Source organism: Sebastes fasciatus, chromosome 15, assembly GCF_043250625.1.
Source record: "Sebastes fasciatus isolate fSebFas1 chromosome 15, fSebFas1.pri, whole genome shotgun sequence".
In the NCBI taxonomy this organism is placed as follows: Eukaryota; Metazoa; Chordata; class Actinopteri; order Perciformes; family Sebastidae; genus Sebastes; species Sebastes fasciatus.
The window spans coordinates 17,831,211-17,843,966 of NC_133809.1; the positions used below are offsets into that span (position 1 = coordinate 17,831,211).

Sequence of the window (12,756 nt, forward strand, 5' to 3'; positions counted from 1 at the left end):
ACTTGCAGGTATTGCGTTCACTGTTTGGGTTAATTGTACAGATTATAAGTTGTTCTATTCTGTTATTGTTATGCATTGAATATAATATGAAATATCCATAGAATATGTTTAGTCAATGATAGAAAAGGGCTTGGGTTGGGAGCCACTTCTTCTTCTTCTTGTCTCAGTTTCTGGTGGATCGCAACCAACTTTCAGGTGCATACAGCCACCTACTGTACAAGAGTGTGTAACATCATGTAATTTTACATATTACTTTACATATCCTGTGTCTCTTAAGAACATTAATAATAACATTAGTGGAACATTAATAGAACATTAATATTGCCTTCCTGGTGCCTTCAACCCCCTCACCCTCTGCTCCCAGTATCTCCATCAAATCCCAATCCCGTCCCTCCTCTCTGACTTGGTCCTGTAGTCTTTGTCTTTCAGCCTCATACTTTTTACAATGAATTAGGATATGCTGCACATTTTCTTCAACACCACAATCCCCACACTTGTCACTGTTCCTTTTCCCCATTAAAGCCAAAGTGCCATTAAGACCTGTGTGATCCAGTCTGAGTCTTGTTATGATGAATTCCTCCCTTCTGTTCCTTTCTTTCTATTTCTTTGTTGTGACCGACTTTTGTATTCTGAAATAATCCCCTTCCTTTCTGGTCCTCCTCCCATCTTTTCTGCCATATTTCCACTCCTTTCCTTTTAATCATCGCTTTTCCTTCTCCTTTCCCAAGTAAAACTGGTTCTGTTATTTCCTTTTGCAGTGAACTTTTTGCTAGTGTATCTGCAAACTCATTCCCTTTCACCCCCTCATGTGCTGGAACCCAACAGAATAATATATCTATACCCCTCTATGCAGTCTTAGCAAGCTATAGTACAGTTCAATGATTAGATCTTGCCTTACAGCTTTTGTTGACTTTATACTTTCCAAAACAGCTTTTGAATCTGTGCATATTGGGAGCCACTTGTCTATGAGATTGTCTGACTTTAGGTAGCCTGTAACTGCCACAAGGGGGTGCTGTTACCCTTTACATACATAGAGGCTCACTAGACTAATCAGATGGGGGGAAAAAATAGATACTGAAAATATTACCAATGCCATATTCACTATCAATACGTAAATAATTTTATATTTAATGTGTTAATTTCAAAAACACCTACAATAAAATAGTTTTGTCGTCAGCGGACACAGTTTAGAGTAAATCATGATGTTACAGTCTAGAATTAATTGTTTTGATATATGACATATTAAGGTTAACTAATAACTAAACACATTCTAGAATGAATTGTTGTGATGTATGACATAACGTTAACTAATAACTAAACACATTCTAGAATGAATTGTTGTGATGTATGACATAACGTTAACTAATAACTAAATACATTTTAGAATGAATTGTGGTGATTGCATGACGTAATGTTAACTAATAACTAGACACATTCTAGAATTAATTGTTGTGATGTATGACATAACGTTAACTAATAACTAAACACATTCTAGAATGAATTGTTGTGATGTATGACATAACGTTAACTAATAACTAAACACATTCTAGAATGAATTGTTGTGATGTATGACATAACGTTAACTAATAACTAAACAAATTTGAGAATGAATTGTGGTGATGTATGACATAACGTTAAGTTAAGATTAGATGAACCTTTATTAATCCCTGGAGGGAAATTCAGGTGTCAAAGCAGCAACATCAGCAAACAGAGTGAAACACAGGAGAGGTAAAGGTATACAAAAATGATAAATACAATAATATAAATATATAGATATAAATATATATATAAACAATAATAGAGATAAAATATATATATAAATATATAAAAACAATAATAGAGATATAAATATATATATATAAATATATAAAAACAATAATAGAGATATAAATATATATATATAAACAATAATAGAGATATAAATATATATATAAATATATATATATATAAACAATAATAGAGATATAAATAGATGTATATATATATATATATAAAATAATAGAGATATAAATATATATAGAGATATATAAAAACAATAATAGAGATATAAATATATATATAAATAACTAATAACTAAACACATTTTAGAATGTAATAATTGTGATGTATGACATAACGTTAACTAATAACTAAACACATTTTAGAATTAATTGTGGTGATTGCATGACATAACGTTAACTAATAACTAAACACATTTTAGAATGAATTGTGGTGATTGCATGACAAAACGTTAACTAATAACTAAACACATTTTAGAATGAATTGTGGTGATTGCATGACATAACGTTAACTAATAACTAAACACACTCTAGAATTAAACAATAAGAGATATAAATATATAAAAACAGTAATAGAGATATACATATATATATATAAATATATAAAAACAATAATAGAGATTTAAATATATAAATAAATAAATAATAACTATATATAGTTATAGTTATATATATATATATATATAAATAATAACTAAACATATTCTAGAATTAATTGTGGTGATTGCATGATATAACGTTAACTAATAACTAAACACATTTTAGAATTAATTGTGGCGATTGCATAACATAACGTTAACTAATAACTAAACACACTCTAAACAATAAGATATATAAATATATATATAAATATATAAAAACAGTAATAAAGATATACATATATATAAATATATAAAAACAATAATAGAGATTTAAATATATAAATAAATAACTAATAACTATATATATATATATATATATATATATATATATATATATATATATATAAATAAATAATAACTAAACATATTCTAGAATTAATTGTTGTGATGTATGACATAACGTTAACTAATAACTAAACACATGGTGTAAAAAAAACCAATAACGTTACATTTTATTGCATGTCAGTTTCTGGTATTTCATTGTTTCATTCTGTGAATGTCCTCAGACAGCTCTGGCTGGTAGCTGGTACTATCAGCAGAGCAGCAGAGCAGCAGAGAGCAGCAGCAGCTGAATGAAGTGGAGCAGACTGGAGGAGGAAGTGGCGGTTAATGCAGTTCCACACCTTTCCGGTGTAGCAGCACTGCGACCAGCTCGACTTAAAGGAGAAAGACGAGAAGCTGGGTGTATTTATCGAGACAGGAGGGGGAGATAGGAGGTAAAACTGCTTCTATTTCAATTAAGTGTTCAACTTAGAAAGGTGTGAGGCCAACATGTAGTCCCTGTCGCGCTGTGTTTAGCCTCCAGATATCACTAGTTCACTACCCGTTATCTAGTTAGCTTAGCTTGCTAGGCAACAAGCTAGCTGGTTAGCTTAGCGTGCTAGCAGCCATGAGCGGTTAGCGTGCTAATTTGGCATGTCTGACCCTCCTCTTTTAATCTCTCTTTTCAGGGGGTCAAGAAGTGGAGTTTCTCGAGTGGATACAGTGTGTTGCTGAGGATATTTTTTGTGAAGTTTACCCCGGTGGAGACGCTTTGGGACTAGCCGCAGAAAGCTGCCTGGTAGCGGTGAAGAGAGAACAAGGGCGCACCCGATGAGGAAGACCGGACACCAGCAGCAACTCACAAGTACCAAAGGCTTTCTCTGGGCCTTATATATACACACACGGTGTCTGCTCTGCAGGATTTAATCGGCCTGTCTTTGTCTCACAGCTTTCATGTTGTAATTGGGCAACAGAAATGAACGTCCTGCAACAAGCTGCTGCTTAGTGTAACCGTGCCATGTTGTGTCTAGGCCCTGCAGACACTGTGCTACTCTGATCATACATGTCACTGGACGCACAGACTTTCAAGTGAAACACCTTTAAAGTACTGTTTGTTAGGTTTCAACATGAGTGTGTATTTTTGACTTTTTTTTCCCCCTCACTCATATGCTCTTCAAGTGAGTCATGTTTTCACAAGTCAAGTGAAAGTCAGAAGTGAGTAAATCATCAAGCTAAGTGTCAGACATTTTCTCTCATTAGCAAACGAAAGTATTTATGCACAAGAGAGTTCAAGATGGGGAAAGTGCTGTCTAAAATCTTTGGCAACAAGGAGATGAGAATATTAATGCTTGGACTTGATGCTGCTGGAAAGACAACAATCCTTTACAAACTGAAACTCGGACAGTCTGTCACCACAATCCCCACAGTCGGCTTCAATGTGGAGACTGTCACCTACAAAAATGTCAAGTTCAACGTGTGGGATGTTGGGGGGCAAGATAAGATTCGTCCTCTGTGGCGACACTACTACACGGGCACCCAGGGGTTGATTTTCGTGGTGGATTGCGCGGACAGGGATCGCATCGACGAGGCGAGACAGGAACTCCACCGCATCATCAATGACCGGGAGATGAGGGATGCCATCATCTTGATATTCGCCAATAAGCAAGACCTTCCGGATGCCATGAAGCCGCATGAGATCCAGGAGAAGCTCGGATTGACCCGCATCAGAGATAGGAATTGGTATGTTCAGCCCTCCTGTGCGACCACAGGTGATGGACTGTATGAGGGCTTGACATGGCTAACCTCAAATTACAAATCTTAATGATTGAGTGCTGACTGTTTTAGGTCAAAACTATAATAACGTTGCAAGTAACACATAACTTCTCAAAATGAGTATGGTTAAGAAAAAAAGTTGATTATCTCCCATTTATTTTTAATACTACGTTTACCCCCTTGACTAATTTATCTTTAACTGGGTTTGCTGGCTTAAAGTTTGCTTGTACTCTGTAGCAGGCCTATTATCACATTCATTCTCTTGGGGCTTGCTTGATGAATATTGAATTAATTGGTCCTAATGTTAAAAGCCACAGAGATCACCGCCTTTGCCTATTCTTTTTCCCTGTTTGTATGATTTTTTCTAATGAGGAAAGTTTTTTGTCTTCATTCTTGGACTAAAACTTGTTTCGAGGTTCTTCGGTCTCTTGCATTGAACTTCTTTTTTTTTCTTCTGAGGTGAGATCTTTAATGTCATAGCATACTTGAAGGACTTTGACATGTGTTTTAACACAGTACTGTGGTGAAAAGTATTTCTTCTCAATGGTATTGACTGCTGCAAGGGAAAAAAAGAAAAAAAATGCTTTCATTTCATTGTCTTGACATCAGAGAAACAAAACTACTTCAGACATATTTTGTTACCCCTCCCAACCCCTTTATGTGGGATATATAGTTTACTGATTGACCTCCCATGTCATGTCTTGATACCTAATTGTGCTGAATAATCAACAAATAGGCCTCCAGTAACTCTTAAACATGCTTGTTGGGGATGCATTTTTGATTTTTGGGTAACACGTAGTCAGTTGACTCAATCTTTCCAAAGGAATGTCATTCAGCTCTGAGCTCTCAATCTGATACCACAGTTGATTAGTCTCAGTATTGGGACATTATATGATAGCCTATATCTGTAGCATGAGTACGAAAGTACAGTAACCCTACATCAGAGTCCATCTGTCGTGCAGTCAGAGAAGGAGCTGTTTACTGGGGAAATGTTGAAGACACCCTGTGGTGCAGTTCTTGCTCTTATTTTGACTGGGGGAACCATGTACAGAACAATGTCATTGTAATGTCTTATTAAAAAAGTGATTTTAAATCTGTTATGTCTGTTTGTTATTTCAAGGCAGTTAGTGTGATTAGGCCTGAGTGATCAAACCATTTTTACACTCATGAAAGTTTTATTTGTAAGTAGTTTAATATATTAACAGCGGCTTAAAAAAAACAACCATGGGAAAGTTTCAAGACTGCTCTTGGTGTTAAAATGCTCATGGGTTTTAGTGCCGTTGGGCAGATTCTTCATAAAGAGTTTATGTCCACCCTCAGACTCCGTTCCCTTGCCAGTAAACGGGGAAAATGTACAAAACAGGAAGTCCCAACTGCTGGTCTTTTTGGAACAACAACAGAGCCACATGATAGTTTGCATGAGAGTTGGAGGGGCAGCGGAGATATACAGCTGAATTGTGGATTCTTTTTGAATGTTGCGTGTTGGTTGCGAGCCATAGTCGAGTCGATGCTGAGCTGTCAGCTGTAACTTCCTGAGTTTGGTTGGGACTGGCATTAAAAAGCGAGTCTCGGGTTGTTTTATCAAGTGAGTGTTCAAGTTGACTAATGCAGGGCTGGTGTTGAAAAAGGAAAAGGAAATGTATATAGGATTTCCACAAAGTCATGAGCAAAACGAGTGTGTAATACATAATCTGTGTATTTATATATAATCTCAAAAGTGATTGTGATTTATGTCCAATCTATAGAGTTTCCAACATGCTAGGAGGATGAGGTCCACTGTATTATTCTCCTTTTCTACTCTGTTAATGCTGACCTCATTTCATTCTTGCTACTGCTGAATAATCATTTCAGTTTAGGTATTTTAGTAAAACATTCATTTAAAAGTTGAATTTGCCAGTGCAACTGTTAAATCTGACACAGACACCACTGAGACGCAGAATGTTTTACTTTCCATTAAAGCTGATTAACAAGTGTGTATGCACTCCTGACAAAGACAGGATTAATGGTGACAAATGGCCGGACTACTGTGTTTCGGGCTACAGAAGATTAGTTGGTATTATTCCGCAGATTTTCTAAGGATTTTTCCACACCGCATACTGGGGGGCACTGTTTCCAGTGTTTTACACATCCACATAAACACTGGCAACATGTATAGCTGTTCAAAAAGCACAGACTTTGCATTTATTTGCATTTACAAGAATAGGATGCACACTCTGGCTACGTTCCGAATCGCATACTTTCTTTTTTACTTTTAGTGCGTATTTGCAGCTGGCCTAACAAAGTACAATCTGTTGCACCTTGAACTTTGACCCTCTTGCTCATATATCCGCTGTGCAGAGGATTGTGAGTCAGAGGAGCCAGAAAAGCATGCTGGCTTGCATACTGAAAATGACACTGGATGTAATAGGTCATCCTGGTATTCTTGGCATACTGCATCTGACATACTATATATTGGGACATACTAAATCTTTTTCTGGCATACTAAATAGTATGGTAGTATGAGTATTGGAACGCACTTGTAGTATGAGTATTGGAACGCACTTGCAGTATGTCAAATGCAGTATATGCCAAAAATACCAGGATGTCCTACTACATCCGTTCCCATTTTGCAGAATGCAAGTCAGCATGCTTTTCTGGCTATTTCTGACCCACAATCCTCTGCTCAGCAGATATATGAGCAAGAGGGTCAAAGGTCCAGGCACAATGTTATGACAAAGTAATATGTCCCAATTGTGGGCATACTGGATGGAACAGTACGTATACCTTGTAAGGGCAGCTGCAGTACGTACGAAAAGAAACAGTATGCGATTTGGAACGTATTTGCAGCATTCATTGACAATCGGTGTTTCCTACATTATGTCTGCATCAACGAGCGTTTGGCAGATCGGCTGTGTGGAAAAATCTGGTGCTAGGCACGTTGCTGTAGAGGCCTCCTCGGGATGTTTGCTTTAGCACCACAGAGGTTTCCGTCACACAGGTCAGGTGACACAGACAGATATGACTCCACTGCAACAGAAGATGTCTCACACAACCCACACACCTCTTGCAGCCGTGATTTAAAAGCTCCATTAGAAAAAAGGGTCTATAATTGGAGTGATCAGCCACAAAACACTACAAGTCGAGAAAGTATCCAAGCTTTGTAAATACTTCGGTCAGGGCTTTGGTCAAGGGCCTCCATTAGGAGCTGATGGCAGTTTAATTGGGCTGTAATGGCCACTCTGGTTCTCACCACTTCATTACAACCATATGATCCTCAGAGCTTTATTGGTAACACCGGGGGCCCCTGGGGCAAGGACAGAGACTGTAAGCAAGGCTTTATGACCTCTCCTCTGTAAAGATGAGACCTCCTGGCCCTCCTGTCAACTCCCTCTGTGCTCGGCTGGAATTCCTTACACTTCCTGAGAGGAAAGGTCACAGAGGAGAGCTCAGTAATAGGTGCTTCGTAAAATAGGTCTCATTCTTCTTGCTTAATGAAGTCAACTTTTGCAACATATTTCAGATTCATATCCCATTGGTGTCGTAATTCACAAAGTAAAAAAGCAAATGACTTAAATACTTCCACTGGTTTGCACAAGAATGTCTGTGACAGATTACACCGCCTGTTTGTTGGGGCCGTTCCTATGGCAACGATCTGACGGCAGTGTGGCCTGGAGTTTTTGGTATCACGACATATAGGTGGCTGTGCTGCAAGTTTCTAGTCAGTTCCTCTATTCGACATAGAAAGAGGAAGAGTGGGAAGAAATTGAAAGAGACCCCGCTCTCTGTGAAGTTCTGCAATTTTGGAACACACCTTTTTTTTTTTGTGACAAATCGACAGCTCGTCCGTCATTAGTCAACTTGACAAATATTTAAAACAGCTCAGGAATAACTGGTGAGTGGCGTTACAGCTACACGCCTGACATGCCTCTAGTTTGAATTGTATGTGTGGTTTTCAGGGGTGTGGTTTGTGTTCCTCACTCGTCTTCACTTCCTCTTAACTCCAGCTGCAGGTAGCACTAATACTCCTCTCTGACTGTGGGTTGTGAATACAGTCATCGCTGGCTTAATGTTGGCCTACAGTTCAACGGACACACCCAGTTGGATAATCACTGTTGGATATGTGATACCTGCAGACACATATATTCTTGAGTACATTGGTGAACACCATTATTAAAGCGGTTTATTTATCTGACAAATGGTAGGAGGGAACACCTATTCTAAGCCACAGCTCACAAGGCTTGGTTCAGTGGCTGCTTACCCTCAAGGACAGTAAGAAAAAAACCTCTTTGGTTTTGAAACGTCTCTCTTTGTCCTCTGGTTTAGTCATCTGCACCTTCAGTAGTCTCTTCGAGTGAGCTGTTAAATAATGAACTCATGCAGAGCTCAGTGTAAAACAAGTCCGGAAGTGGCTCAAAGTTGTTTCAGGTTTCCTGCTGAGGTTAACGCTCTCGAATGCCACACTACATGCAAACCCCTGGTTGCTTTTACACAGACACACTCTTTTCTGCTCATAGTGTAGTAGTTTGTTTTGATTGCAGGTGTGTCGGTGCGGGTTTTACTTATAGAGAATCTAAAATTGTGTTATGGTTTTAACAGGAGCTATGCTGTACTTTTCTTAAATATATCTCTAAGCACAAGTATAAGCCAAGTATACTTGTACTTTGCTGTATACTTGTCTGTATAAGCTAAATATACATAAGTATATCTCTGATAAGTACATAAAAAGTAAACTGAAAGTATACTCTCTTATTTAAAATTTAAAATAAGTATACTAATAGCACACTTGCATAAACTTCTATTTGGTAAGGGTATGCCGGCTGAACAAGGTTGAAAATGTGAGGCTGTGAAGTCCAAGGTGCACTCTGGGCACTGGTCCAAAATACATTCCAGTCATATCTGCAACTGAAGGTTACTTGCTGTGTTGAAATTACAAATTCAGAGAACCAGAAAATTATTAAGAAGTGCTGGAGGTCCACACGACATAACCAATTTGTTTTTTTTAATGAATAGATAAAGTGCTCATACAAGCATTAACTACATCATTTAAGCCACTAACCGTACAGTTTTGTTTGTAAAGTTTCATTATAGCCTATAATCATGTTGGGTTTTCCACTTTAAAAACCATCCAATCTAAGTCCAGTTAAAAAATTTTTTAAGCCTCTGGGCTTATATTTATATTCCATTATGTGAAAACCTGAAATTTGTCCACATGGTTCCTCTTGAGAATTGCAGGATGTTTGACACAGCTGTGTGAGAGTGTGGACCACTTTGTCCCCGGACTGTGTTTTCCCAGCTGTAACACACACAGAGAAAAGGGGATCATAGCGGTGTGTTAACCATCTTGCCTTCAGATGTAAGCAATGCTACAGTATAGGAAAGGGAGGGAGGCGGGTGGGGGGTCAGCAGGCATTATAGATGGTGCTGCAGCTTGAGGTCTCTTGGCTGCGAGGAACGCAAAGTGCATCTGTTTCTGAAGCAAAATGAAATTATGTTTTTGATCTTCTTCATAAAGCACGCATAGCACTGACCTTGGCATCTGTAATTTGGCTTTGCATAACCTCTTCAACACTCAGAGAAACACTGAAGCGTGTACAGACAGGAGTCATTCACCCAGCAGCAGCAGCAGCAGCAGCAGCAGTATCCACCAGCCACATGTATCCACTCACTGACTGACAGAATGATGAAGATCCATGCAAAGCAACCTCAAAGGCCTGCTTCAGCAGCTCACCACCACACTGTCACGCTCCGGGACTGACTACATCTGTATATCTGACAAAGATCGCTGTAATTACAGAGGACACAGTGTTTTGAGTGACACTGTGTCTGGATTAGACAACAGTTTGAGCTTGGGAGGAAATCTCAGATCTGAGGCGAGTCAGGCGCTGCTGCTCACACACACACATCCACAGTCCAGATTCAGACTACTGAGAGGTAATGACTCAGGGAAACGCTACACACACACACACATATGCTGCACCCCCCCCCCCCTCTGCAGTTCTCCCCTCGGTGCTGGGCCACCACACAACCTAATGATGACAAATACATCATTGCACTAGAATGCCGTAGGGACAGCAGTCACAGGCAGTCAAGTCTCCACCAAACCTGTGGTATTTCAAGCAAGGGATCAATACACTATTCCACTTTTACTGAGTCACACTGAACCTATATATATATATATCAATAATATTATACACAAAGTCTATTATAACCTAACACTGCCTACAAGGACTAATAGGAGTTCAGCTCTTTTAATTTTGATATAGACAATCACCGGTGTGTGCTAATATTGCTGTATTAATAGGAATGGAAGAAGTGTGCACTATATTCTCACAGTACTGGATTTGTGTCCCCTCTCAACTGCAGCACAGCTGTCTTAACAGCACCCCCGCCCTCCTCCTGTTCCTCTGCAGGAGGGGTGGTGGTGTTGGTGGTGAGGGGGGGTTGAGTCAGCATTGTGTTTCTAAAGCTAGTTGTCCCATCGGGCTTTGCTTCACTGGCACCGTACCACCTCTTGTTTTTAAATCCACCGAACAAGAGTGACACAGATTATTAGAGTTGTTGCTTCTCATTATCTGCAAAAAAAAAACACTAATCACATTCTCTATTTTGGAACAGAGCTCTGGCCTGTTGTCTCTTTTTTGGAGCGTAAAGTTCAGCAGGCCCAGTTTGTCATGTGAAAGAGAGAGAAAGGTGGAAAGACCTTTGCAGGATCAGAGATGTCACACATTTACGCAGCCTTCTTCTATTTTTAATCAGCCCAGTTTTGATGTCTATTCTTGAGCCACTCCCTAATAGTTAGTGAGAAAATGAGTCTTCCTTTCTGGAACAGTGTCTCATGGCTCCAGGCAGCGTGATGATGGTGACACAAAGGATCTTCTGTGTCACTTCTTGGCTGTGATGCAGCAGAGCGGTGCACACCGCCACCACCAAACACAGGCTGCACGGAGTCAAACTCTCCTCCACCCATCTGGTTTGGAGGGGCGCTGCACTGCCTCCTCATGTTTTAAAAGTACCAGGGGTGGAGTGGGTGGGGGGGGGGGGGGATACGTGTGCAGATGTTTTGTGTGTGAAAAGTGCAGACTGGCCTGGGGTTGTATTGCACATGAATCTCAAAAACAACAGCAATAGCACACGAAAAAAAGACAAAACAGCCACAACGAATGTCATCATCATGCCATAATGAATAAACTGCCTGCCTGTGTTAAAGCAGTGGCCTATTCAGCTATTTATGAGGAACTTGAACTGTGTTGTTCTTACTGCAGGTTTTTCCACACAGGTATATGAGTTATTTCTACTAATAGCACCATCTGTTGGCAGAAAATGCCCCCATTCTGTCTTGGTGCATGCAGCATGTACGCCACATGTTCAGTAATGAATCTTTACGGTCACTGGAATCAACTGTCTAATGTGTATATGAAAACAGATTAGAGACACCGCTGCTTCACTGTGGGCTGTCCTCATATACTCCCTGTATTCCCCTGTAGTGCTATAGCCTAATTAGCCAACCACAAGAATTACATTATTTTAGGTTAACATTTAAGGAGGAGAGAACACCAGAGAGACTGGGAAATAGATTGTGAATGATTTGAATGATGAGCTACGGGTGGGCAGGAGGATGAAATGTTGACACAGAATAGTGCGGCTCCCCTCTAACCCCTCTAATCTCCCAATAACCCCTCTGGGTCCCGTCCCCGCCACACCGGGGGACGTGGACTTAATACCAGCTGTGAGTCAAATTAATTAGCTGAACATATCCTGGTGGAAGCCAAAGGAGACCTGAACAGTAGGCTGACTCTGATTGTAGCAGTCCAGCTGCCCTAGGCAGAAGTGAGAGGGCAGAGAAGGGCCACAGGGAGTGATTATCTTAAATGATCCGCTGTTGTAATTAAAAAAAAAAAAAGGCCATTCATCTCACTCTATCGCTCTTGTGATAGGCCATATCATTGACCAAGGCCTACAGGGATCAAGGCATCAGATTGTTAAACTATGATTCAACACAACCACACCTCTGTTTTTCTCCACCATTCACACATTTCACAATCACAGTTGGATCTATTCGTTAGAACAGGAAGGATTGTATTTGTACTCATACATGTGTTTTCAGATGAGCAAACAGGTCATAATGTAATGATTACACAAAGCTAAAGCATCTGCTGAATGTTGGATTATGAAGAGTTGCTTGTTTCTGTTTAATTATAAAAATCAGTTCATTAAATACAGGAATATTCATGGGTCTTTTTAGGCACTGTGCCATCACAGATGTTCCTGCCGTACAGTGTCAGCAGATTTCAGTCAAGGTTAGCTTTGCACTCCTGGATCCCTAT

At 39.5% G+C, this 12,756-nt stretch overlaps 1 protein-coding gene across 1 annotated transcript; it reads left to right on the top strand.

Annotated features, from left to right (window-relative positions):
• Positions 1-3,833: 3,833 nt before the first annotated feature.
• Positions 3,834-5,546, top strand: arf6b (ADP-ribosylation factor 6b). Its single transcript, XM_074660083.1, has one exon. The coding sequence runs from the start codon at positions 3,975-3,977 to the stop codon at positions 4,500-4,502; it is 528 nt and encodes a 175-aa protein (XP_074516184.1). The 5' UTR covers positions 3,834-3,974; the 3' UTR covers positions 4,503-5,546.
• Positions 5,547-12,756: the final 7,210 nt, after the last annotated feature.